This window comes from Chinchilla lanigera, unplaced genomic scaffold, assembly GCF_000276665.1.
Source record: "Chinchilla lanigera isolate Chin_1 unplaced genomic scaffold, ChiLan1.0 scaffold00060, whole genome shotgun sequence".
In the NCBI taxonomy this organism is placed as follows: Eukaryota; Metazoa; Chordata; class Mammalia; order Rodentia; family Chinchillidae; genus Chinchilla; species Chinchilla lanigera.
Genome location: NW_004955461.1, coordinates 7,811,507 through 7,838,380, shown reverse-complemented (window position 1 = coordinate 7,838,380; position 26,874 = coordinate 7,811,507). Strand labels below are relative to the sequence as shown.

Sequence of the window (26,874 nt, the reverse complement as noted above, 5' to 3'; positions counted from 1 at the left end):
CTTAGGCAGACATAAGACAACTGCTTCATCCAGGGCTCAGCGGAAGGGAAAATTGCAGGAGGAACAGGAACCTTGTTATATGTCCTCCTGAGAAGGGGAATGTGGGATCCAGCCACATTATCCTCAGGACTTTTCCAACATCATTTGGACTCTGCTTGTAGATGCCACTGTTCCAGGTCTTCCCTCCTCTCTCAGCTCTACTCTCTGCACTCTCCTTACCCTGGCTCCTGACCTATTCAAGGCTGAAGGTCATCTAAAAGGTTGACCTTTCTGGGTAAACCCAGCCTCTAACAGGGGACACCCTCAGCATCTCCAGCGGCAGGGCTGGTCTGCGTGCCCTGCTCCAAGGAAGACTTCCTCAAAGGAGCAAGAGCTGGCTTCTCCTGGCAATATGCGTTTCTCCAGCCCGCAAGCTAGGAGCTCTATTTGTAACTGAAGGAGTGAGTACCCTCCTCCATACTTTTGAACTGAACGCTCTGTACATTAAGTAGCAAACTATAGATGCTCAATGTTTCCTGAAGGTCAAAATGAGAGATTATAGAAAAGTGGATGTACGTAAGTGGGGTAACAGACTACTAGATCTGGGAGGTCTTTAGATAAACGGATGGCTCCCAAGGATATCAATTATTCATTTTTCTGTCTCCAAGGTGAAAATGCTGCCCATACGTAGTAGATGCTCAAGACAACTGTGGAATCAATCAGTTAAACCTTGTTGCATGATTGGTGAACCTGACTCACAGGGCTCTACTCTGCTATGCTCCGGGAGGAAAGGACTCGGCCTTATCAATCCTTTCCCAGTTGCTGAACACAGACTCAGCTCAGCCCATAGCAGTTGGTCAGTAAATATCCAACGAATAACAGAAGGGTCAGGGCCTTATGGAATCAAACAAGATGCAGAGAAAACTGCTGGATCCCTCCTTTGAGGACACCTTGGGTTGCTGTAGGAAAGAAGGTCACAAGTCAGTGGAACAGCGAGGGCATCTGAGCTATCCCTGGGTTTAGTGGCGAACTGCAGACCAGAAAGGTGGCTTTGGGACAATGATGCAGTGGGCTGTGAATCAGCCCTGCCAGAAGATGGTAAAGGTGATTCTTTATGCGGCTTCAGAACAGAGCCAACCTGGGACACAGTTCACAAACCCCAAAGTCCAGTCTGCACTCCTGGAGAGCCGATGGACCTGGTCTAGGGTGGAACCCTGGCCTCCACCTTTTTTAAGCTTCCAGGAGATTCTCAGATGCAGTTAGTGTTGAGCATGGCGGCTTTCTCTGGTCCTATGAGAACGTGGAGGTAGATGACATCTCCACAAAAAACAGCGCCAGCAGGGTAAGACTGAGTTTGGAAGGGGCGCGCCTTCCAAATTCTGGAAAACGGGGGGCGGGGGCAGGAGGGTGCTGGTCAAAGAGAAAAGGCACCACTTTAGACTGTCCATGCACTCAGAACCAGGAAGACACAGAGAAGGGCCGTGAAGCACCTCGGGATGAGGGAGGGCAAGAGGCAGAGTTCCAGTGGAGCAAGGATTTCAGCGGGGACCTGTAGCACATGGAAGCGCCTGGAGTGAACTCCCTGGCTAGAGGCAGCTGAATCCGGCTGGGGTGCCCAGATGCTGAGGCCGGAAGGAAGTGGGGGAATCGCCCAGAGGGATATGTGGGCCTGGCGCTAAAAAGGAGAAACTCCCAGGCAGAGATGGGGGCCACGCTGCCGCGCAGAGACACAAGGAACTCCACAAGCACCAGGAGCGCGCACGGGCACACGCGCACATGCACACGCGCCCACTGAGCCAGAGCTGGCCTCCGCCCCCAGGACACTGGAGGGGACAGCAGAGCTGAACCCCAGCCCCGCTGAGAGGCGCCTCCCCGCCGCGCCCCTACAGAGGCTTGCGCAACAGGCGGCGGCTGGGGCTGCACGGCGCGCCGAGGAGGAGGGAGCGGGGAAGGGGTGTGTCCCCGCTGCGCGCCGGGCGCCGAGGGTCGGGGAGGGGCGAGGCTGGAGGCGGGGCCGCGGCGCTTATAAAGTGGCCCTCCGCGGGGTCATAAACAAACGTCGCCTGGCTGCCAGCTCTGGCTTCGGAGCGCACGCCCATCGTCTCTGCTCTTCGTGGATCCCGCAGGCGCTGCCGGCCTCTCTAGCCACCGGCTCCTTTCCATTCTCCCAGTGCTTTCGGTAAGCTCTCCCGACGCAGGCCGAGGAGCAGCAGAAAGGGGTCTCCCGCAGGGTGCTGCTCGAGCGCCTGGCACACCCTTCGTGGCCCCGCTGGCCCCGGGAGTGAGCGCCCCTCAACTGCCAGTGCGCGGTGAGCCCGTGGCTCGGCTCGGCGTGGAGAGGGGACTTTGGGGAGCCGGCACTGCTGGGGCGGGGGTTCGAAAGCAGGTCTCCCTTCACTTTCCTACTAGCTGGGAAGTGGGGCTCCGAGGATGCGGAGGGACGTAAGCCTGCCCAGGAACCCTGGATGGCGCTTTCAGGTGTGCTTCTCGAGGAGTCACAGGTGGCACCGCTGCCTGTGGGCGAGGAGGGACCGGGGGTGTGCGTACGTGTGTGGCTGGGGTGAGGGTGTGTACGAGCGCCTGGGGACAGGAACATTGCGCCGCCTGTGTAGATGGGGGTGGGTAGGAGACAGCAACGCTGGGAAGAAGGACGAAGTGGGCATGGGTGTGCTTGGTTTCCAGACTGGACCGGGGCGGTGCCCATCCGGCCTAGGAGTGGGGCAGGGTGTGTGTGTGTGTGTGTGTGTGCATACGTGTGTGCATGTGCGCGCGCGTGCTGGGGGAGGATCCGGGGTGTGTCACGCGTGGCATGCGCAGGAGAGAGTGTCGCGGCCACAAGGGTAGGGTGCGTCCCGAGGTGCCCTGAAGCTGGCGCTGTGGCGACGACCACACGGAAGAGGGAAGAAGTGGCCTGGGGAGGAGGCATCTGGTGGGCCCCGCGCTCTCTGGCGCTAGGGGTGGTGTCATTTTCGCCTCTGCCTGTCCACTCTCCTTTGCTTTGCTTCCGGTCTCTCATCTCCCAGACCAGCCTCCCGCTGTCGGAGCAGCAGGCAAACAGCTGGAAAGGCTAAGCCATCCCAGGGGACCCACTGAGGTCTCTGATTCAGCCTGGGGAGGAGATTCCGGCAGGGTGTGTGGAATGCAGAGGCCAGGGGAAGCACACTGTCGCCGCCTCTGTCAGATTAATAGCTGAAGCTGGAGTTTAGCAATGGCTCCCTTATCCCAGCCACCTCCCCTACTCCCCCATCTGTCACAGGCTGGCTGGCAGCCTGCACTGCGGCCGAGCACCACCTCTCTGGCTTGAACTGGGAGGTACCTATCAGAGGCTGTGTAGGTAAGGGGGCCTTTCCTCCCAGATGCCCTGAGCACTTCAACTGGTTTGGTTCCTTTATTCGGAGGTCAGCCAGTGAGCCCTGGGGAGGCCTTAGACAACCTGGCAGTGCCCATCAGCCATGCTTCTCCTCCTCATTGCCCCAGTGAACCTGACACCTCTATCCCAGCCCGGTCCTTGCCGTGAAGGCGGGTTTCAAGGCAAAAATCCACCAGTCTCCTCCTGCAGGGACATTCTGGAGTGGACTGAGTTTACAGATGTGAATTGAAAGAAGCAGAGTCCCCAGAAGGGGACCTCACATCTGCGTGCTTTCAAGGGTTGGCCACTTGTTGGGGCAATAGCAGGGATCACACAGACCACTGACTGTGAGGTGGCTCAGCCAGTCCCTGGCAGGGATGGCAGCAGGTGCAGGAAAGGAAGGAGTGGAGACGTTCCTAAAGCATGTGCTTTTGTAGAAGTGGCCACACTGGGGTGTGACCTTGCCCTGTACCTTCTTAGCTTTGTGGGGCCTCTCTAATGGAGGGTAGGCTAAATCAGGGTGAGGACGAGAATTTTGCCTGCCTCAGCCCGGAGCCTGGCATCTGCCCCAGGACCTCGCATGGAGGAGGAGCTCGTACATGCACAGGATGGCTTGAACAGCTCCTTGTCTCTGCCTCTGGCCCCTGTGATCTACTAGGTAAAGTCCCAAGGAGGTTTAGTTGGTAGTGGTTGTAGGTGCCAGACTTGGCCCCTGGATCATATATGTAAAGGTCTCCTTTCCTGAAGGGGTTCTGCAGAGTGACACGAAGCTCCAAGATTGCTAACCATCGGGTGGATCATTTGGAATGGAATACAAAACTCACACAGCTCCTGGTCGAACCTCCTCCCATTTTACATACAGGAACTAAGACCTGGAGATGTGGAGACATGTGCCAGGCCAACTGAGAGCCAGCACACACGCTCCAGGCTCCTTGCCAGGAATTTCCTGGTGGGGAGTGAATGTGATCCCTGCTAATCTGCCTTGGAGGGGCAAATGTAGACTGGCATCTTTGCTAAGTTTCTGGTAAGGATACTTTGAGGCAGAAGCAGAGTGTGGGTGTCTCTTTTTTTTCCTTTTAACGTGTAAATCATGTATTTAGATTAGCAAAAGCATGTTGGTGAGAAAGGGACAAGGGTCACGGTGCCTGTTGAGTTTCTTTACTGGATTGAGCTGCCCGCTCCAGGGTGGTTGGCAGATTTAAGCAGACCTAGCACCCCTCAGGTGCACTAGAAGATCCAGTGGCCTGAGGTGACCTGAGCCACAAAGATGTCATTGTGTTTTCTGATGGCCTAAAGCTGGAGCTCTTCCGTGGGACCCAGCTGCAGGGTATCCACCCCAGGTGCAATTCAAAGGCCCTGTGGCTCTGTGAGAAAGCCAGCATGATGACTCTGCAGCTATGGCCGAGCAGTGAGCAGAGCCAAGAAGGAAGGACAGGAGGGGAAGACCACCTCTGTCTGCAGAACAGCTGCTGTCTGTCTTTGTCCCCTTTAGTGCTTGCAAGAACTCAGCCCCAGTGAGTGGGTGAAGAAACCGAGCCAGCAGAGTTTCAGGACTTGCCTATGGTCATGTGACTAAAAGCAGGCCAGCCAGCCAGATGTTGATCCTGAAGTGTCAGACTTCAAAGCCTTTGTGTTCCTGTATGACAGCAGGTTGAGGTGCATGAGAAAGAAGGTCAGGCAGGAATCAAAAGTGCAGAGAGTCGGTGAGGAGCTCTGGGCCTCAGTTTCCTGTTGTGTAAAATGAGAATAACAGACAGTTTCCTCAGGGTGTGCGGGTATCAACTGAGCTAATCCATGTAAACTGAAAATAGTGCCCAGCGTGTGGGGAGCACCTGAAGCTGTTGGCACAAAAGACATTTTCCAGCCACCTCCTTGGCAATCAGTGTCGGGGACTCTTTATCCTAAACCCCCAGGACTGTGAAAGGTTTGCTGTGTTTGGGAGTGCCGGGCAGAGAAGGGAGGGAGAGGCCGTGTGTGCTGTACCTGTATCCTTTGCACTGGTAATTAATAGATGTTCACTAGGTAGCTTTCATCTGCCTAGCATGCTTTGTGGTTCAGTGTATCAGCTTAGCTAATTGAAGCAGAAGCCACTCTTCTCATTCTCAGATTAGAAAACAGAGGCCCAGGCAGGAGACCTGTTTGTTCAAAATGGAGCAAGTGGGTCCAGATCAAAGTAAGGCATTTGCAACTCCAGTAGTGCCCTCTAAGGCCGCCCAGCGCCTTGGGGAAGGAACTTGTCTTCCTTCCTGGCAGCACCTGCTCTTCTCACTTGCTCTTTCTCTCCAGCTGGGCAAGCTGGGCTGGGCTGGCCTGCGGTCTTTGCTGTGGAGTTTGGCCTCCTACTGTGTGCAGGCAAAGCCTGGTGGAGATGGGTGTGTGCGGGCAGTGGGGACTCTGGGTCCCAACAGGAAGGGCACAGCACAAGGGGCGGGGCACTGGTGGATGTTGGTGTACAACCGAGTTCTCCATGGTTGGCACCAACTGAAGGAGAAAGCAGTCCCCGAGAAGAAGGTTGGGGAGTCTAACCTGGCTCCGTGGAGCAGGAGCTGATTACAAAATGGGGTCCACACACATCCTTTTTTGACCCAGAGTCTGCCTTTCTCATCTGACATTTATTGAAGACCTGCCTGGCTGGCTGCTGCCGCCCGGCCTTTTCGGTCTAGCAAAGCGTTCGTCCCCCTGAGGGGTAGAAAGCGAGGTAGAGGGCACAGTCAGGGGCCAAGCTCATCTTTTATCTTAGAGCTTTTATACAAGTGTGTATTTTAAGCGCACAGGAGCTCTGCTTGCAGCGGAGGTGGTGTGGGTATGCCGGCCTCCCCACCTTGTCCTCATCCCTGTCTCCACCGTCCTTAGCTTTGGGAGGGTGACTAGGATTCCTCAGAGGTAGACAGTTGTACACATCTCCCAGCTGGAAAACCCTGCCCTTCTGACTTTGTCCAAAAGGCCCTCCCTGGCTTCCGCTCCTGCTGGTGGCTGGGTTGGGTTCCCTCTGTAGTCCCATGTGTCCTGCTGGGGTCACACTGGGCTGTCCTTGTCTCTCTGCTTTTCCATGCTCTCTTGAGATCTAAGATCCTGGCATTTGATTCATGTGGATCAAAGGAAATCTCCCCATATGAGGGAAATAACATGGGCCACCTTGTGTAAGGCAGATGGGAGGCCCATTCCAGAGGGTGGGAGTGGCAAGGCCATTTTGGGAAAGAATCTCACTGTTGTGGCCAGTGTCCGATCTCTGGGACAAAGAGCTCTGTATGAGGAATCCATTTCCATGTCTTAAGCTAACACTAGCTCTGTTTGTGTGATTTCAACAAATTATCTCAGACCATTCAGGGCAGCTCCTCTGCCTGTTGTGCAGATTCACAGAACAACCTTCCAGCATGATCGGTGTCCTCCTTCGGACTTTCAGTCACTGTGTTTGGCCCTTTAGATGGTCGTCTTGCCAATGAATTATCCTGCCAAAACTCCACTGCCAAGATGCCACTGCAAACCTCCAGGAAGATCCTGTGTGTTGTTGAGAAGAGGCTGGGCCATGGCTGCGTCCCCACACCTCCCTCTTCCTGCTATTGTGTTTCAGCTATTCCTCGGTCCTCACAGTTCTGTGCTAGGTTGAACACACAAAAGTTCCCTGTCGTCTCCTGCAGGCACCCAGGGAGGCGAGGCACCTTTGGCAATCTGTGAGTGCAGTGGAGGCCACCTCAGCCTAGGAGTTCCTTTTCTGCTTTCTCTGTATTGCACAGTTCAGTAATGCCCATGCAGTATCCAGGGCCCTGCAGAGCTCTGGAGTACTTGAGAAATTTCTAGTCTGGAAGAAAGATTAAGATATGTGCTCCAGCATTCTTCTGATTTTTGCACCATTTTGACATGACATTTGCACCACTTTCCCCTTAATTTTCATCATGCTGAGACTTTGAAAACCCTCTTCATGGCTCCGCTACCCCTAAACTAGGGTACTTTCTTAAAAGTTCCGTCAGTTCTCCTGTGTGATTTGTTAGGTTGACTACATAAGAAGAAACACAAAGAACCAAGCTGCCAACTTCCTCACCCTTCCCAGTGCCTTGACTTTCAGAAGGTCCGGGAAATACCAAGAGAGCAGTGAACTGCTTTGCAGCTGGACTTCAGAGTCCCTTTGGCAGAGAACTGACAGAGAACCTCTTTCCCACAGCAAGACAGGGCATGGGGCATATCCAAAGGCAGTTTTGCTTGGGGTGAGCGTGGAAGTGGGACCATGCTCTGGCTTTGCTGGGGGCTGCTCTGCTGGGGAAGCTGCTATGTGGAACAGCAGCAGTACACATTGATTTTTCCCCCTTTAAAGATCTGTTCTGTAAAGAGCCCAGTGTGCTGGAAAGAACACTGGCTTTGATGTGCCTTTGGAACCAGGCATGCTGTGGATGGCTGGGGAAAAATCTGGGCCAGTGCACACAATGACAATCAGTGCTGAACTTGCCCCACAGGCACTCCTTCCTGCTATCCTTGCTCTGCGTCATCGAGGACTCTGTGAGGTTGTCACCTGCCACCCCGAAGCCCCACACTTGCCACCTGTGCCCACGACAAAGGAGTCATTTGACACCCTTCCCTTGGTGGCCTCTGGACGTGTGGCCCTTGGAAAATCCCATGGACATGTGATATGGAGCCTCTGGTTGCCTGTCTATAAAGTGGGCATGGTCACAGCCACATTCTCCCAGGGACACGTCAGGGAAGCAGATGGCACAGTTCAGTGAGTGAACACTTCTGGAATGTGACCTTCTCCAAATCAGAAAAGAGACCCAAAAACAGAAATCCTTCTGGGGATGGTACAGGGAAAATAGAAACATGTAAGACAATGGATTTTGCCCAAAGCTGGTACTAACTATGTATAGCAGCTCCATGGTGACTGTGCAGGATAGAGGAGAAATCTGTGACTGTCACTGCTGACTGATGTGTTCCCACAGCCCCATGTCACAGGGGCCATCCTTAGAACATTGTATGTGGATGAAGGAAGGAGGGGAGATCTGAGTGTGTACGTTACTGCCACCTTTCCCCTTTATGGTTTCTGTAGCCTGGATCAGCTTGTTACTTTCTGATTCAGCCGTATATCTTAACCTCTCTGTGCCTCCGTTTCCTGTCTGTTAAATGGTGAGCAGCTGGTGCCTTCCTCCTAGGGTTGTCTTGAGGGTTCCAGACAGCAGAACAGAGAGTATAGTGGAGCTGGAGAGGTGGTTCCTGGGTTGCTGTTATGGCTCTACACAGGGCATCGGGCTGCCTGCTGGGGCTACTCTTCCTGGGGTGTTGGGTGCAGAACTCCCAAAGCAGCTCATGGGTGTGTCTGCTGGATACCTGCAGTCTTGTGCCTTAGGAGTTCCAGGGGGCCCCAGCAGAGTTTGCTCAAGAAGGTGGACAGATGGGTCCCATGAGGTGGCTTAAGATAGAGGAGCGACAGAGCTGCGTGGAGGCTCCCAGGCTTGAGAGAAGTCAGATGCCTGGAGATGGAGAGGGTGCAGAACCAAGCTCTCTGGCCTCCGCACAGCCCGCTCCTGCCCTCAGCTTGTTATGCACTCGTGCCGTCCATTGGACAGACGCTGTTCATGCTTTCCAGATGGGGGAACTGAAGCCAGGTGTGCGGGAAAGGGAACGGCTTGCTTGGTGCCATGAGGCAGGAAGAGGGAGGTGTCAGAGTTCCCACACCCTGAACTCCTGAGCCTGTGCTCCTAAATCCTTGCACAGGCTAGGTGTCCCCTCAGCCCCAGCGACTGGTTCACAGGTCTCAGGTGGCCTCTTGTTGCCTGAGATGCTTCTTCTCACTGCCAACCCAGCCTCCCAGGGTCACATTCTTCCCTTCTTCCACCAGATCTTGTTCTCAGCTTGGCCTTTGCTAATCACTGACTGTCTCTGGGGTCTAGTGACCTTGAGTGGTATGTGCCCATCCATCTTGGGTCTCAGTTCCTCATCAGCCAGTGTGGGTGGTGAAAAGGACACTCAGTGGCATATTGGATCTGTAGGCTGTGGGTCTGTGTGGCATTTGCTGGATATCTTTTTGTGGGTCCCTCTGGGACTAACTGTGTAAAACACAGGCTGTCCTCCCAGAAGCCCCAGGGTCTCCAAGGCAACCAGGGGAGGAAAGTACACTGATGAATTAAGCAGCTCTTTGCCAGATTGAATGTGCAATTACTTAATGTGAGTCCTGGTGCTGCTTGGTGTGAGCAGAAGTTATGTTGCCCATTTTGCAGGTGAGTAAATAGAGGTAGAAGGGTCAGGTAACTTGTTCAGGATCACAAGGCTGGTATGTGGGGATGCTCAAGTCTGCCTGTGAGTCTTCTCCTGGCTCCAGGTTTCCTTTCCTGTCTTCTGCATAGGTTCGATGAATTCTTTGAGCAGGCGGATGGGAGAGGAAGAAGTGAGCCAGCAGCCAGGAGCTGGTGCTGTGCCCTGGAGGCCTGGTTTTGGACTGGGTTTCAGCAGGGGAAGACCTGGTCCAACCTAATTCCCTGTGGGGGTGGCCCCTCACTATTTCTTGTGCATCAAGGAGCCTTGGGGACACAAGTCACAGTTCCTGCCACCCTGGGGCTGTGTGTGGTCCTGCCTTGTCATCTTGGCCAGTTCTGGTCCTGATGTTCTGTGACTAGGCCTCCCTAGGAGGTGTTGGAGGGGCAGGGCCTAGGGTCAGCACAGGGCTGACACCTGGAAGAGGCGTGGCCTGTTCTTCCTGCTGAGCCAAACAGGCCTCCGGTTACCTGGGTGTTGACCCTGGTGGAAGGACTGGGCCCCAGATCAGGGCACAAGATCAAGTCCTGCAAAGCGGTGTCCTCTGTTGGATCTGAGTCTTTAAATGCACTGTCCACTCTCTGGGTAGGGACTAAATCCCCGAGGGGAAGCCATGTGCTGAGGAAGTGAGTGCAGCCGTAGCTTGGTGCCACTGGACAGCTCCTGCAGCTGGCCATATCCTCAGACGGTCCTCAGACCATGGGGCAGCCCAGTCCTCTGTGAGGAGATGGTGATAGGGTGGAGGGCTGTGCGACTGTGGGTGAGAGTGAGGGTGTGCATGTGTGTGAGAGTGAGAGTGAGTGTGAGTGTGCGTGAAGTAGATAAGCAAGGTGGTGACTGATGAACCGTTTCTGGATACCTGTTTCATCCCAGGAGCCTCTAAGAACCTCCCTTCCCAACCAGGGTGGATTTCGTACCCAGGGGATTTCTGCCATTGTCTGCAGGCATTTTCCATGCGCATAACTTGGGGGTGCTTGAGGGGGTAGGTGTGCTCCTGAACATTGTAGGACGCTGAGGGAAGGGCACAACACTAAGCGTGAGCCAGCAACAGGAAGGAAAAGTGGTGTGAGGCAAGGGGTTTCACCAGGAGCATTTAGGGAACCAGAGGCTGGACTGGTCTCCTGTTCTGAGGAGGGAGCGGGAGGAAGCTGACACCCCATTCACGTGTGACTGTAGTTCCTAGAAGCCAAGGAGAACTGAGCAGACTGGGTTGGACTACAGCATGTACGGGGTCCTTATACATTGGAGGGGTTTCAAGGTATTGTGCTCTTGTGGTTCATAATTTTAAGAGGAAATTTAAATAAATGCATTATTGTCTAATTAGGGAGGAAGCTGTACTGGACTCTGCCCTCGGGGGGTGCTGACAAAAAGAGGAAAAGTTGGGAACAGGCGGGTGAGCTGCCTGCACTCTGGAGCTCACCAGTGGGGCTGAGGAAGTCCAACTTGACCCACCGTTGGGATCGTGGGAAATCCCAGCTGCATGTTTGGAGGCCCCTGTGAACCGTGGAGCCCTTTCACTCTGTGGGTGAACAGGGTGCTGCCAGGCCGTTGGCTTCTGGAAGGCTCGCTAGGCTGTGTGGGTGCAGTGTCCCACAGCCAGGGTCTCGGGACCACGAACATGCTGAATAGGCAGGGCCATAGACCCTGGCTTTTCATGCCTCCTGTCTCCGAGTGGGCAGCAGCCCAGGAATGCTCACAGACATAAAACCGACTTTGTTTTCAGAATGTTCGGGAGCGTAGACTGCAAAGGCTGCATAAAGGCATTCTTGTGGGGTGGTTATCTACGGGGGGGAAAATCATGAGGAGGCCCCAGGCCAGAGCATCCAGGGGCGAGAGGGACCCTCCCACAGCATGGCGCGTGTTGCACAGGGTGTGGCGCTGGGTGGGAGAGGAGTGGGGCTCTGGGCTCAGGGAGCCGAGTCTGGGCTGCAGTTTCAGAGATTCTTACTTTCTCCCTGCCATGGTATCCAAAGGGCCTTGGGCAGCAGGACTCTGGGCTTTGCTCTGGAAGCAGCTTTGTGAGGGTCATGGCCAGCTGTTTTGCGGGGAATTGGTCCACTCTAGAGGCTGGAATCTGTGAACTGGACAGAAGTCTGGGATCCCCCTCTGTGGTTCACCCTTCTCTCAGGTTCTTTCTGTGCTGCCTGTAACAATTACCCTTCTCCTGGGATCCTTGAGCCTCACCCCTGGTATTGGTGAGTGTTTAACTTTTCGTACTTGACTATTGATCCATGAAAATGAATGTTCATCCCTCTAGCTCCAAGATTAAACTTTGGGAAGGTGTGCTCAGTAGGTTACCCAGCCCTTCTGAGGTTTCACCACCCAGGAGAACAGGAGGCCTGTTCCACACGCATCCCCACCTCTGTATGGTCTCCTTGCAGCTCCATCTCCTAGCCCCACAACACCTGCTGAGTTGCAGCCCAGGAGGAGGAAGGGACTCTCCTGCCTGCCCCTGCCTGCCCCAGCCCTGCTTTGGCTTACCCTTACTTCTACCCAGTGCTCAGCACCTGTCAGACCTTTGGCTTAAGGTTTCTTTTGCTGTTCCCTGTGCCTTGTCCCTCTCAGCAGGCAGCCTGGGGTCTTGCAGAGAGGCAGGTGTGTGTGTGTGTGTGTGTGTACAAGGTGAGGCTTACCATGCCTGCACATGCTGGGCACCAAGGCAGTGACCTTTTGTTCCCTTTCATTGCCAGTGTGAGGCTGCCTGATTTTGGGATCAGGAATGTGGGCCTGCTTCTGAAATGTAGTGAGAAGCATTCTGGGGATGGTGGGTGGGCCTGGACTTATGTTGGGCCTGTTTTTTCGTTCCATCCATCTGCTTTGTTGGAAGGGAAGTTGTATCTGTGAGACTAGTTTCCTGTTCCAGAAAATTTACTGCCAGCCCCAGGAGGAAGACTAGGACGAAGCTGTGGGGACAGGGCACTGGCTTGTGTTGCAATGTATGTGCCCGAGGGAAGAGCTGTGGGCCCAGTGAAGGCCTGGTCTTTTTACCTATCTTTTTATGTCCTGGCCTAGGATGTACTTCTGCCAGGAAACATCTCTTAGCAGGAAGTGCTGACCTCTTGGCATTTTTCTCCTTGCAGGCAGGTGACAGCAGGGACATGTCGCGAGAGCTTCAGGACGTGGATCTTGCTGAGGTGAAGCCTCTGGTGGAGAAAGGGGAGGTGAGTAGAGATGCTCCTGGCTCCTCCCATCGCATGCACAGGTATGCACACAGCATGCACATGTGGACACACACGTGTGTGTACATAGCATTGTATACCTTCGAACATGCACACCACACATATGCATGTGTACAAAGCATGCCCAAACCATGCACACACATATCTCACTGCTTCCTTGAGTGCACAGGGGTAAGAGGCATGGGTTTAAAACCCAACATGGCTAGGAAATGCTACAGTGCTGTGGGCTCACCTGTGTCTCGTTGCCTTCCTTGGTAATAAGGGTATCAGGCCAGGCTTCTCTAAGCATGTCTGATATCCTGTGGTTTTAGAACATGCAACGTGGAGTCCAGTGCCCATGGGGTCTACCTACCTCATAGCTTAGTGGGTAAAGCTACCTACTACGGGACTGGACTGCCTGGGTCAAGTTCTGGCTACAGTGCTTTGTAGCTATGTCCATGGCGAGTGCCTCTGTTCATGCTTTTGTCCTCCTCTGTAAGTAGAGGTGCAAGACGTCCTGTAGGAGGCTCATGAGGAGGGAGGGCAGTGATTTACACAGAGCAGTCAGAGCCGCCTCTCGTAGAGGAGATGAGCAAACTCATTAGTGACTGTGGTGTTTCCTCAGCTCTTCTTGGTGGAAACTTTTCTATGATCAGCGGTCCTGCTACTGGGAGCAAGAGCCCTGTGCTATAGCCCAGCTGGCTGATTGAGCTGATGGTAGACAAGGCTTTCTATCTGCACAGCTGACACTAGTGTGCTATGCTCCTCCGAGACTCATAACTGCCTGTGTCAATAACTCTTTTTAAAATTGTGGAAGCTTAGGATTAAAAATGAAGTCAGTCTAAGGCCAAGCTAGTGCTTTTTAGAATAATCATTAGCATGCATTGACCACTTCCTGGGTGCATGCCTCTTGGCTAAGCATAGTGGCTGGTGGCTGAACTAGCTTCTGTGGTTGTCCTCGTTAAACGAAGAGGGGATGGAATTTCAAGGAGTTCATTTTATCCTCAGTCATATATCTGCAAAATGTGAGGCATGGAATCAAACCCATGCCAGCTCCCTTTGGTGAATAGATTGGTCATTTCATTTCTGTAAATTTCCCTGCTTTGCAGATAAAGACACTGACCTCAGATAGGAACACAATTGCCCAAGTTCATGCTGGAGGTTGACACAGCTAGGATAAGAAGTCATGCCTGGGGAAACAACAGAAAGCTCATGATCATTCTGCACCCTAGGGTCTATGCACCCCTTCTGTGGGGGCTGAATGGGACCCTCCTAGGCCCTGTGGCCACTACTCAGCCCTCTGTGTCCACTGTTTCTACAGTTGAAGATCCAACCAGCATGGGTCCAAGCCATTTTAAAACATACTGTATCGGTACATATACAGAAATTGCTGTTGTCACTGTTCCCTAAGCAATACAGTCTAAGAACCACTGGCGCAATTTTATTCTGTCTTAGGTATACAAGTCATCGAGAGATGATGTACAGTATGTAGGAGGATATGTATAGGTTATGTGAAAATACTGCTTCCTTCTGTTTAAGGGATTTGAACAGCTGTGGATTTTGTACCCACGGGGTAGAAGTGGTTTGCTGGAACCAATTCCCTTCAGACACTGAGGGGATGACCGTACTCAGCTTTGCCATTACAGTGTGCGAGCAGCCATAAACATTCTGTAAGTGGATAGACTTTCAGTGTCCCAATAAAACTTTATTTACAAAAGCAGGTAGTGAACTGTCATCTACCAACTACATACTGTACTGTGTATGCTCCAAATCTACTCCTAAATCCTTATTCTAGGTCTACAACAGCCTTAAAAATTAAGCTGACAAAAGACCCATAGGAGGTACAACTACATATCAGCGTATTCCTCACACCCCCTTTTATAAACCATATGGAAAAAGCATTGTGCACCCTGCTTTGTCCACTTAACAATGTGTCTTTGAGATCTTTCCAAGAGCAGTGCGTGAATTTGGGTTTCCATTTCCAGCTACATAGTATTCCACCAATTTTTTGGCTAGTGCACAGTATGGGGATGGGGGGTCTCCTTAACCTTGTGCCTCTGCAGGTCATGATGTAGAATGTTTGCCCCTCACTCCACCAAAAATGTCTGTCACCATGTACCTGTGCAGGTGCATCTGGAGGAGATGCTCTCAGGGCTGGCACAGCTGGGCACAAGGGTACATGAATTTTAAAACATTATATTTTTCACACATCCTACTGTATATTTTATTTCTGAATCAGACCTTACAGAGCTTGTCAACTCTAGGTTGTACCCTCGTCCACCTCTCATTGTGGATTTACCTTTTCCTCCAAGGTTTGGGAGGAAATAAGAGCTTTACAGTTCTGTAGATATACTCAACAAAGATTTGCCATGGAGAAGTTCTTCCAGGTGTCTGTCTTCAACCTAGACTGTCCTTCCTGGAGCTGGTGCTGGGTTGGGTGGGCCTTGGATTGTAGGGGGTGTTTTCATTCCCATCTCTGGGTCAGGAGAATATCAGCAATATTTCTTTTTTTTTTTGCTGATATATGTATATATATATATACATATATATATATATTTTAATTCAAAGTGAATCAACAGTAATACACCATAAATTCTTATTTTGACATTCACCAAAATAGTCACCTGGAAAACCCACTTTTTATGACAAAGTACAGAAGGCTTGGTCACATTTAAATCACTGAGAACTAGAAAGAAATACTATCACAAACTATAATAGACATTACATACATAAAAATTTTCCCAGTCTTTATCGTAATATTCAGCAACATTTCTTGAAAAGTTTGGCCAAGCGGGGCTCCAGTCCTCCTCCGAGTCATACTTCCACAGCTCCACTGAGGACTAGGACATTTTCCCTGTCTTTCTGAACCTTTTCTGCCACTGAAAGGTCTGGTGGAAGATGGAATTTGGCTTGAAATTTACAATGTTTAGATTAAGGGAAATGCTTGGAGACTTCCATTCCCATCTTCCACTCATGAAAGATTGGGTTTTCATCCGGAATCCAGATGATGCCAGCCATTGAAAGAACTGGTGGATGATGACATGGTCAGGTTTGAGTTTTGAAAGTGTAGCATGTGGAAGGGACTGGGAGACCAGTTAATAGCCTTTCCCACTCCTGCATCACTCAGGCTTGAGGTCGGCTTAGACCGTCAGACCTTTTCCACCAAGGCTATTATCAAAAAGGAATCCAGCTAACATGTCTTTTTTTCTGCTGGACTGCTTTCATTTGAGATGAAAAGGAAAGCCTTTCTTTGCTTGAATAAGAGCGGTCCCCCAGGAGGGTAGATAGAGACCTGGTGCGGAGAGCCCCTGTGTTCCAGCAGTATTTCTCTAAGAAACCTGACTATCTGTCCTGTGTCTCGTTTTCTCCACAGACCATCACTGGCCTCCTGCACGAGTTTGATGTCCAGGCAAGTAGAAGACATGGGCTCCTTCCCTGCTCTGTCCCACTCCTCTCTTTCTTTCCTTCTGTTGGTTTGAAGTAGATCACTCTTCAAATGTGGGTGCCAGGGAAGGGGAAGAAGTGGGCTCAGTCAGGTCCCACACTGAGCCTGTCTCCTGGCAGGAAGTGGTGTGAGTTCCAGCCAGAGAAGCAGTAGTGTCACATCCTAGGAGAGGAGGGCCGATGCACAGCCCCTGGCCTGCAGAGCCCACAGCCTGGTGGGGCGCATATGGGGAAACGATGGGACATCAGGCAGGCTGGAGACCCTGTGACAGGGAGACTCTGGCTAGGAAAGTGAAATGATCCCTCCCTGGGGTTTGCTGTCCTGGAACTGAAGGAAGCACAACCATCCTGCTCAGAGTTGGCAGGAAAGTCAAGAACAGGCTCTCAGGACAGCAGCCCAGGGTACATAGGTGCTGGACTGGACTCAGCATCCTCATGCCTGAGTGGCCCCATGCTGTTCTGAGCCTGAGACAGAGTGGAGAAGGGGGATACAAAAAAGCCTGACACTTTGGGAGATCATGTATCCCTGGAAGAGGAGCAAAGTGCGCACAGGCAGCCACAGGCAGCTGAGATGCATCAGCCTGAACCTCTGCCTGCTCCTACACAGATGTCCCTGGCTTTGGGCCACTCTCCGCTGTGCTTCCTTTCTTCTGTTCCACCACTCCCCAGACCACTCTGCTCCCTCCTGAGGCTCCTGCCCCGTTGCCTGCTCCCTCAGCCATCCACAGGCAAGGTCTTGCACTATCTTTGGAAGGAAAAGAAAATTGCAGGCAGATAGAAGCATTGGATGACACAAGGCCGTGGAAGCCCCGAGTCCCTGCCATGGGCTGTGTGGGCCTTCTTGTGTTGGAGATCAGCATGGTGTGACCTTGAGGGCTCCCTGGAGCCACTGGGGAGGCAGTGACCAGTTCCATGGGTAGATCTTTCTCTCTATGCAGTGACTGTCCATCTTCTTCAGGATCAAAGCCAAATCCCAGAAGCAGAAAGAGATGGCTATAAGCCCCAGTGCCCTTTCTTGGTGACTGGGCCTGAGCACATTGCTTTGTCCCCCTCTAGCCTGTTTCATCATGTGGAAAGAGGATGAATGGCCCAGACTTGTTTAAGAGTAGTGTAGCGAGAACAGCAGAGGTGTGACCTCTCTATCATTGATGGGCCAACCGCAGCACATCCTACCCACTACCTGTTGTGGGCTGCCCCCATTTTTTTGTGATAAAATACACATAACATGAAATGTGCCATCTTCACATACGTGTACCACTCAGTGGAATTAAGTGTATTTGCACTGTTATGCAACTGACAGCAGTGTTCATTTCCAGGACTTTTCATTGTGTAAAACTGTGACTCTGCACCCATTAAAAAACTCTGCACTTCCCTTTCCCAGCCCCTGGGATACACTAGTCTGCTTTTTGCTGGTGGGTTTGACAGCTCTAACTGTCTCCTGTGAGTGTCACAGCTGTCCCTTTGTCTCTGGCTCATTTCACTGAGCTTCATGTCCTCAAGGCCCATCTGCATTGCCGAACGCGTCAGGGGGCTCCTTCCTTTTTAAGGCTGAGCCATATTCCCTTGCATGAGTACATCATGTTTTGCTTGGCTATTCATTCCTTCATGGATTCCTGGGTGGCTTCCACCTTTTGTGTGCTGTGACTAATACTGCTTTGAACATGAATGTACAAGAGCTATTTGTGACTCATGTCAATTTTTGGCGGGTCTATAAGTAGGAGTGGAGTTGTTGGATCATGTAGTCATTGTGGATATTTAAAATCTTGGTTATTGATTCTGGAAAACCTAGAAAGCATAGAGTGTCTTTTCCTGCAATTCTCACTTTTGTGTCACTCCTGATCCTTTGCAAACCGCTCGGACTGCCACAGCTCATAAAGCAGAAGACAGGAGCTGTGGTCCTACTGCTAGTTCAGTGATATCCATATGAGGTTCCTTCCGCTGATCCCAGCATCCTTTGGGCCCCCTTCCTGGAGAGGTTCTGGGGTCCTCAGGATATAGGGTTGGGCAGCTACTGGTCTAAAGTGCAGTAGCTGCAGGAAAGAGTTTCATCTGGGCTGGCTGAGAAGGTTCTGGTGTTAGGGGCCCAGAAGTTGTGTTTGCAAATTGAATGGTTGGAAGGGTAGGAGCATCTTGGGTTCCAGCTTATTTTCTTTGGCTAGAACTCTAGAGTCCAAGACTGTCAGAAGTGGTAGACGCTTTGAGATGGTCCAGCCATATCCCTTCTGCTGGACCTTCAGATGAGGAGGCTTTGAAAAGCTACTGGATGCTATCTTGTCTCAGGCCTTCCCCGACCAGAGCACCAGGTGTTACCTCTGTTTGCAGATAAGAGACCAGTTTCAAGATATGTAGGAACTTGCAAAAAGTGCTGTTGAGATAGTTCTAAATTTAGGTCAGACTGACACTGCAAATGTGACAATCATGAATTCACGATGGCTGCATTCTCTTGAGTATAAACCCTGTACCAGAAACTGCTGAGTGCTTTTGCGTGTCTTATCACTTGATCTTTGTACCCACCTCATAAGGGAAGCATCTGTGACCTTCTTTTTGTGCTCTTGGAGACCCACAGCCCAGGGAGGGCATAAGGCATTTACCCAGAGTCACACAGTGATGAGATGGATGGCAAACGCTGCCTCTATTCCCATGTCCAGAGCCGAAGTCCGTATAGGAAGCTTTGGAGAGAAGACGATAGAGTTGTGTCCATTACCCATAATGCCTAGGTCATACCCATAATGCCTGGGTAGCTCTCTGTGCCCCAAATTGCCTTTCCTGTTGGCTTTGCTGTTTCTAATTCCTAGATCTTTAGTTATTCAGCTGGTTTGATTTGATTTGGTTTCCATGGAAATCTGTTTGTGTGCTCACCAGGGCGCTCTGGGCAACAGGCTGCTGTTACCCACAGGACCTCCTAGGGGAGGGGGAGGGGAAGGGGAAGGGGGGAGGGGAAGGGGTGGTGGGTATATGGCCTCCTGGAGTCTGGCTCCTGGGTCCAGGGGAGCATGATCCCTCTCAGCAGGCTGACTTTTTTCCTGTCTCTTAGAAATCTCTCAGCTCAAGGGAAAATGGAGATGGTGGTGACCCTTCACTAATTCCTTTCTTTGCACACAATTGCTTCTTATTTTCCTGCGGCCTGACTGAGGTGAGAAGAATGCAGGCAAAAGCTTGGGGATCTTCAGCCCACCCTTACCCATCCTCGCCCTCTCCCCACTCCACTTCCTGGCAAAGCTGCTGGGATTCAGAGCAAATTAGGTGACAGATGGCAGGGTGCTCATCTGGATCAACACAGAGGCTGTGGGGTGTAATGTGGCTGCCTCATCTGCCCTTCTAGTGGGTTTCCTAGGAATGCCTGCCAGACGCAGGATGCCTCACCACTAGTGCCAGGGTGGGGTCAGAGTGGGTGTGTCCAGGCCAGGCTCCAAAACACCCAGTGTAGACCTCATCTCTCTGTGCCCCAAAAAAGTGCAGTAGATAGAAGTGGATCCAGATCCAGCCCTGTCATTTGCCAACCTTCCCAGGATTTAATGTTCTAATCTGTAAATGAGGAAGGTGTCACTGTCCTGGTGGGTGTCTCAGAGGTTAAACCCACTCCGCCTTGGATCAGCATGCAGGCCTCCCTCTGCCTTCCTCCCCTGCTCCTTGTGGGCTGTTGGTTCACTTTCTCTTTCTCTTTTTCCCACACCAAGAAAGACTTTCCTCCTAATTACTTTTCTGAGAAGAATCATGGTCCCCAGTGCAGGTCCCAGTTGCACAGAGTGAGCCTAGGCTGACATCCTCTTGTCCCATAGCAGCCCATTTCCTGATTGTGACTTCTTTTTGCTCTGTCCCTACACTGCATACTGCAGCTTTAGGTTGATGAGGGTGTAGTTCCGGAAGCCAGCCTTGAATCTTAACATCCCCAGGTGGGTGCCCTTGGGCATCTGTGCAGTAGCCCCAGAGGCCATCTGTCACATGGCTGTCCTAGCACAACTGCAAGGACCAGACTTGGCTTTAGGGCATTTGCTCTGTGAGTGAGTGGCTGTTAGTGGGATTGCGCCCCCCATCTGCCCTCCAGCCCTCCCTGGTCATCTTCCATGTGTTATTTGCTCCCTGATGTGAACACAGGAGATGAGCCAGGAAGGAGGGCGAGGTTGGTGAGGCAGGTTCTGGGCCCTGTCTTGCACCTCTGCTCTCCTGTGTACCCTCTCTTGCCTCCGGTCACCTTGACTTAGTGCTGGCTCTCACTGGCTACAGCAGCCTTCTGGGCCTATCATTCTGTGGTGTGACCTCCTACTCTGGGCGTGGTGTGCCCAGACCCCAATGCTGGCTGGCGTGGGGGAAGGGTGGCCCAAGGCACCTCAGACTTTGCACCTGAGTTAGCATCCTCCTCTTAGGCCCCTGTGTGGACAGCGCCTTCCCAGGGCCTATGAGAAGGAGAGATTATGGAGGGGCACAGGTGCTGGTCTCCAGTACCACCTTTTTTGTTTGTTTGTTTGTTTTTTCCGGTACCGGGAATCGAACTCATGACCTCGTGCTTGCCACTCATGCTTGCCAGGTGCTTGCCAGGTGCTGTGCCGCTGAGCTAAATCCCCAGCCCCTCAAAACCCCCTTCTACAGCCAGTTATCCAACCATGAACTGAGGGCTGCTGGACACAGCAATCACCTCTGGAACAGTTGCCTGTGACAACTGCTATGGAAGGGAACATTTTCAGGTCCATGAGATGTTTAGTGTTGGGAACAGCTCTGGAGAGCAGGCTGGCTTGTTACTGGCCTCAATTGACAGTTTATAGTTTAAGATAGAGAATCCCAGAGAAGGCTGATAATTTAGCCGAGAACACATGGCACATACATCACTAGGATGAGTATCACTCAACCACAAATAGTGCCCTAGGTGAAGAAATTGTCTTAGTTACTTTCCTTGTCCCTGAGATAAAATACCCGACACCTGCAAATGAAGAAGAAAGATTTATTTTGTTCCCCAGTTTGTAGAGGTTTTAGTGCATAGTCAACTGGCTCCAAGACAGGGTAGCATGGCAGAGGGACCTGGCAGGGGAGAAACAGCTCTTGGCATGGCAGCGGGAAGCAGAGAGAGATCAAGAGAGGGAGGAGATAGACCTTTCAGGCCACGCCCCCAGGAACCCACCTCCTCCAACCAAGCTTCACCTCCCAGCATCACATTTAACTATAAACTGATCAGCAGACTAATCCACCAATGAGTACAGCAGCCCTGTGATCTAATGGCCTCCCCAAAGCCCCACCTCTGAGCTCTTGTGGCTTTGGGAAGAGATCTAAATGCAAACCATTGGAAGCATTCACTCATTTTTGCTACCTGAAAGGCCTAAGTCCAGCAGGCAGTGAATGTTACACAGCCTCAGATCCCTTCCAACTTCCTGCTACGCCATCCTAAATGTATAATTTCTGTCTTTATGACTAGAAGACGACTACTGAATCCCTGAGCATCTCATCTGTGTTTCAGGTAGGAAGCAGGCAGAAGGGCTAGAGGAAAAAAAAATCAAAATTGCAAGGTTGATCCTTAAAAACAACACAAAACAAAACATACAAAACAAAGTCCTCTCCATGAAAGCCTAGCAAAGTCTGCTCACCTCTCATAGGCTAAGACCCATTCTCCTGACCAGCTTCTATACAAGAGAGATGGCAGGAAGAGAGTTTTACCAGCTGCACTGCTGCTTTGGGAAAAACTTGGAAATTTGTTGTTAAAGAAAGAAAAGAATAGCTGTTTGGGAGGCCAACCATCTGCTCTAGTTCATAAAGCCCCCAAGCCAGGGTGGGCAGCCACAGAGATGAAATCTTTCAGTTGTATGTAATGGTAGATACCATTTCTCCATCTGCCAGGTTACAAACAGTGTAGACTCTCCTGGCAGAAGCCAAGTTGACTGCTTGCTGGCTATACACAGTGGAAGCTGTATCAATCCCTAAGGCTTCCCTCATGACCAGACCCTGTCTATAGCAGCCATCCTTTCTCTCTGGGCACTGGCAGTCTGGTTGAGGAAGCAGTTGCGAAGCAGACAGTTCTAATTGTGGCTGCTGCGTGTTATCAAAAGGAGAGAGCAGGAACATGCTGTGTGTGTGGTGTGTGGCAGGAAAGGCCTGAGTCTTTTCTGCTTCTGACACTCCCATCCCCTGCGTGCAGTTTGGGGCCAAGGCACATCTCAGCGGGATGGGAGGAGCAGGCACTTGTCTCTGTTCTGTGTGTCGATGTGACCCTCTCTGCTGCGTGGTTAGCAGTGCTGGGAGCTGCTGGGGAGATACATTGATCAGCAGCTGCATAAGTGTGGGGACCTGACCTCCTGCGTCTGCCTTTAGGGAAGCACAGTGTACCTTGAATAACAAGGTTCCCTAAGTCCCTTCCTGTTATGCCTGGCATACAGTGTACAATGGGCTGTGAACTTAAACTGTCCAAATCTAAGATTGCTTCACACTGTGCTCTAACTTTCCACTTGTGTGAACTTGGGCGAGTTATTTAACCCCTCTCAGCCTCAGTTTCCTTGTCTGTATGGTGCGGATGGGCGTTACCCAAAGGGGTCATTTTGCAGTCAGTGAGAGGACACATTTTGGATGCTTAGGGCAGGGCTTCAAACGGGCTGGCTGATACCCTTCCTGCCACACCATCACGGCCATCACTCTCACCTGGAGAGTGAAGCTTCTAAACTCTTGCAGATGAGGGTAGAGAAGAATGAGAGTGGGCTTTTCTTCGGGTGTTTGTCTTTTGCATCTCCCTTGCTGGATGAGGTCCCTGCGAGGGTCTTCTGCAGGCTGCTTCTGAGCTGTGATGGGGCTGAGCAGAAGGTTCTGGGTGGTGGAGAAGCTGGGGCAGGATGGTCTCCTGATGAGCCCTGACACAGGGGGCTGTCCTCTGTCAGGAAGAGGCACACAGAGCACCAGGTGGTACTGACATTTTGGTTTCTGGTGCCCTGACTTCATGACTACGGGACAGGTCCTTTCTCCCAGGACACTGGGTGATTCATCCCCACAGGCACAGAAGGACAGACTGTTCCTTAGGAATCCAAAGAACACAATGGCATGTGTTTGTGTGTGTTAATTCTCCCATTCAGTCTCAGACAGTCTTTCTGACTTTGGCCAATGGAGAGAGCGAGCACAGGAGCTGGCTTAGCGGGATGTGTGTGTGTGTGTGTGTGTGTGTGTGTGTGTGTGTGTTTGCTTTGCCCCCTCTTTCCTGTGCAGGCTGATGGGTCTGGAGCTCAGAGAGGGCCTAGGGGTCCACAGACCTTGGCACAAGGGCACAGGGCCCCACAAAGCAGGACTGTAATCCTGGTTCTACCACATGAACCAGTGACCTGGGAAAGTCACCTGGGTTTCTTGGCCTCTACACTATCCTGTGGCTGTGTGTCAGGTACCCTGCTTGGCTGGGTAGATGCTTAGCACACCTTCTCCCTCACCTCAACCCCCTGGTGATGAGGAACAGTCTGTGTCTGTGTGCCATCACTTCCATTTCCTGACACTGGGGTCTTTGCCCCAGTAAGGCTGGGCACAGCAAAGGCAGGGACCTACTCAGGCTGAACTTCAGGGCAAGGCCAGGTACAGGCCATGAAGATGACTCCTACGTGCTGTCAGGGAGTGACTCAGGCTGGGTGATGTCAGAGGGAGGAGCCACCTGGGATGAGGCTGGGGTTGCTCAGTGCCATCGTGGTGAGCATGCTGTCCTGGGAGGTCACATGTCTGTGGCCCTGTATGTAGCTCTGAGTAGAATAGTCAGACACCTGGGTGGCCTTTCCTCTTGGACTGAGGGGTGGGCCATTCAAATTAAAAACTATATTTTGTAAGGCAGCCAGAGAAAGAAATGAGACTCATCCAATTCATGGACCTCCCAGGGACATTGTAGGTTGTCTTGGTTACTTTTCTCTCATTGCTGGGACAAAATACCTGATGCCCAAAATTAAGGAAGGAAAGGTTTATTTCGCTTATAGTTTGTGGAGGTTTTAGTCCATACTTGGCAGGTTACAAGGCAGAGTGGCACATGGCAGAGGGCTACAGCTCATGGCGGCAGAACACAGCAAAAGCAACAACCACCAAAAGGGAGGAATGGCCTCAAGCAGCCTCTTTCTCTCCCTTACATATGCAAACTATCCACCCCAGGGCGGGTGGAGCTGTCACACCCATAATCAATCAAACTCTAAAAGCCTGCACCATGACCGCATGAGGCTTTGGGGGGACACCCAGACACAAACCAAAACATAGGTACAGGCAAGCTGGGTATCCAGCCTCTGCCACCAGGTTAAACCCTATGTCTCATGTGCTGAGCATTACTTCCTGCCTTGGACCTGTGCAGATTCACACAGTAATTCTGCTCCTCAGGGGCTGGTAGAGCTGCTCTCTCCATCAGAGGCCAGGACTGCAGGCCTGGTAGAGGGGGAGTTGGTAGAGCATGCCCTTGAACCTGAGTGTGGGGGCAGAGGAGACACTGCCTGGCTTGGCCTATTTTTAGAGGGAGCCATGTGGGTCAGACAATAAAGATTGTGACCCCACAATGGGGCATTGTGGCTTCAGGGCCCAGCAGATGACCAGTGGCCCCATGGGGGCTGGGGCTGGGGTTGGGCCTGGTCATTGATGAATTCGGTTGTGGATTTTTCCAGTGCTTGTTGTGATGGGGTAAGAAATGTTGGTCCCGGAGGGCAGGAGATGGCAAACTGGTGAGCTCTGTATTCCAGGTGACTTGGCTTTGGGGTCTCAGAGGACCCTGTGCTGAGGGCGAGGGTTTTCTCCAAACTGTGCCTGTGTGTCAGCACCATTGTTCTGGACATACTTCATAGGTCTCTTCCTGTTCTCTGAAGGTGCAGCATGGCCCTGGCCTTGCGTGCTTCAGGGGTTTCTAGAATAGGGCCAGGACTCCCACTTACCTCTGCCCAGCTTGCGGAAATGTGGTTGTTGGTGAAATAGGATACTAATCGCAGATGTGTTTTTCTCTTCTTGGATCAGGCTCTCACTTGGGAGCCACTGGCTTTATGGGATTTGAGAGCCTCCTTTGGCCCTTCCCGCCAGCCCCCACTAGGGTAAGTCCTCTCAGAGAGCCTGCCCTCCGAGGGGACTCCTACCACTGCCCACTGGCTTGTGAGTTTTTAACCACACATCTCTCTGGGAAATTAGAGAGCCTGGCATTTAGTAGGTGCCTAATAAATGTTTGTTGGATAAAATAAAACTGGCCTGTCAGAGGTAGGAAGTAGTAACAGGTGATATCTGGACAGTATGGGTGTGGCTAGTCACTCTGACTGATAAGAGATGATTGGCTCGGGTCCTGGTGCAGCTGCCTGATGTGTTCCATAGGTCTCCAGTATTTTCAGGAGGTGGACAAACACCAGGCTTCTCCCGAGTTACAGATGGAGTGACTGGCCCAAGCCCATGGGGCCTTTGGCTGGGTGGTCACCTGTCCCTTCTCATGTGAGGTGGATTCAGGGAGTAGGTTCCTGGCACTGGTGTGTTCCCTGTCCCACTCCCACACCTCATCTGCTCTCAAGAGCTAACCAGAGTGGAGTGGTCCCTGCAGATGTAGGTGTGGGTTGACATTTTTGACCCTGCCTTGTGTGAGGAGAGGAGACACATGGGACCACTGAGGGTAGCTGTCTGAGAGTGCCACTCCTGTCACTTGCCTGTGTGGCTCTGACTGCAGCTTCCTGCCCCTGGACCAGAGTGAGTCACATGGGTTTTTGGGCTCTTAGAAGGGTGAAGGGCCTGGAAAGAAGTGGCTCAGCATTTACAGCAACAGGAAAGCCTCTGTGTCCCCTCTGGAGGGATGACATGTTGGAGGAAAGTCACTGCCCTCAGACACTCTAGAGAGACTGTGAGTGGGGTCTGCAGGAGCTTCTGGGTGACTCTGAGGGTCAGGAACCCAAGACAAGGAGGGTCCAAGGTCGAGGAGAAAGTGATTGATTGGGAAAGGTCCTTGACTGTCATCATTTTGGACAGTTTGGGTGACACCTGCAAGGGAAAGGGGGGTCTAGGCCTGAGTTGAGGTAGCTACAACCAAGATGAGGGACTTCTTTCTTTTAGGATGGGAGAAAGGTGAGTGTGACCTCCACACTTTGGGAGAGCCTTCAGGGCTTTGGTACCAGTGTGTGGGTGGGAGTGACTGGCTGTGTGAGCCAGCTTGAGGATGCAGGCTGGGGAATTGTTCTTAACCCGGGGAGGAGCCACCTCACCCTCCGAGAAGGAGACAGAAGGGAGGAGAGATACGGTGTCTAACCCAGATGGTATATATGGGGTGAGAAGTGGTTGGCCCAGTTGACTGAAAATCTCAGGTGGTAGATACCATCCCTGAGACCTCCTTTCTCTCTTTTCTGTCTTCTGAGCTGGCTGGATTTTCTCTAGGCAGGCTCTTGCCTCACAGTGACAATATGGCTGCCACTATCCAACCCTGGGTCCCCACCTTGCCAGGTCAAGTCCATTCTGCCCCCAGTAGCCAGAAGTGAGTGACGAGGGCTCTGAGTGGCCTCCCTGCACTCCCTGAAGTTGGGAGGTGAGACACAAGAACTAGTTTCAGCCTGTGGAATCTGAGGGAGAGCCAAGCGCCCACACTCCTGCTAGGACCGAGGGTGAGGGACAGATTCCCAAAGGACACTGGAGGCTCTTCTTGGAGTAGGACATGCACTCCAAGCACCCTGCATCCTCAGCTGTCCATCGCAGGGCTGATGAGCTGTGAGTTAGGTGGTGTGAGAGAAGGTGGCTCATTCTTTACTTCCACTCACACCTCTAAGGCCTCGCTTTGTG

The 26,874-nt window shown here is 52.1% G+C and overlaps 1 protein-coding gene across 2 annotated transcripts in view; it reads left to right on the top strand.

The window, feature by feature from the left end:
* Window positions 1-2,000: 2,000 nt before the first annotated feature.
* Ndrg1 (N-myc downstream regulated 1) overlaps window positions 2,001-26,874 on the top strand; it is a 49,313-nt gene continuing 24,439 nt past the window's right edge. The window contains exons 1-3 of one of the 2 annotated variants that reach the window (XM_005398027.2): window positions 2,001-2,158; window positions 12,643-12,723; window positions 16,094-16,129. In XM_005398027.2, coding sequence (XP_005398084.1) covers window positions 12,661-12,723; window positions 16,094-16,129 — 99 coding nt within the window. In that variant the 5' untranslated portion in view covers window positions 2,001-2,158; window positions 12,643-12,660. Of the gene's footprint in view, window positions 2,159-12,642; window positions 12,724-16,093; window positions 16,130-24,670; window positions 24,763-26,874 lie in introns of those variants that run through there. The other variant, XM_013521347.1, reaches the window with a different exon arrangement.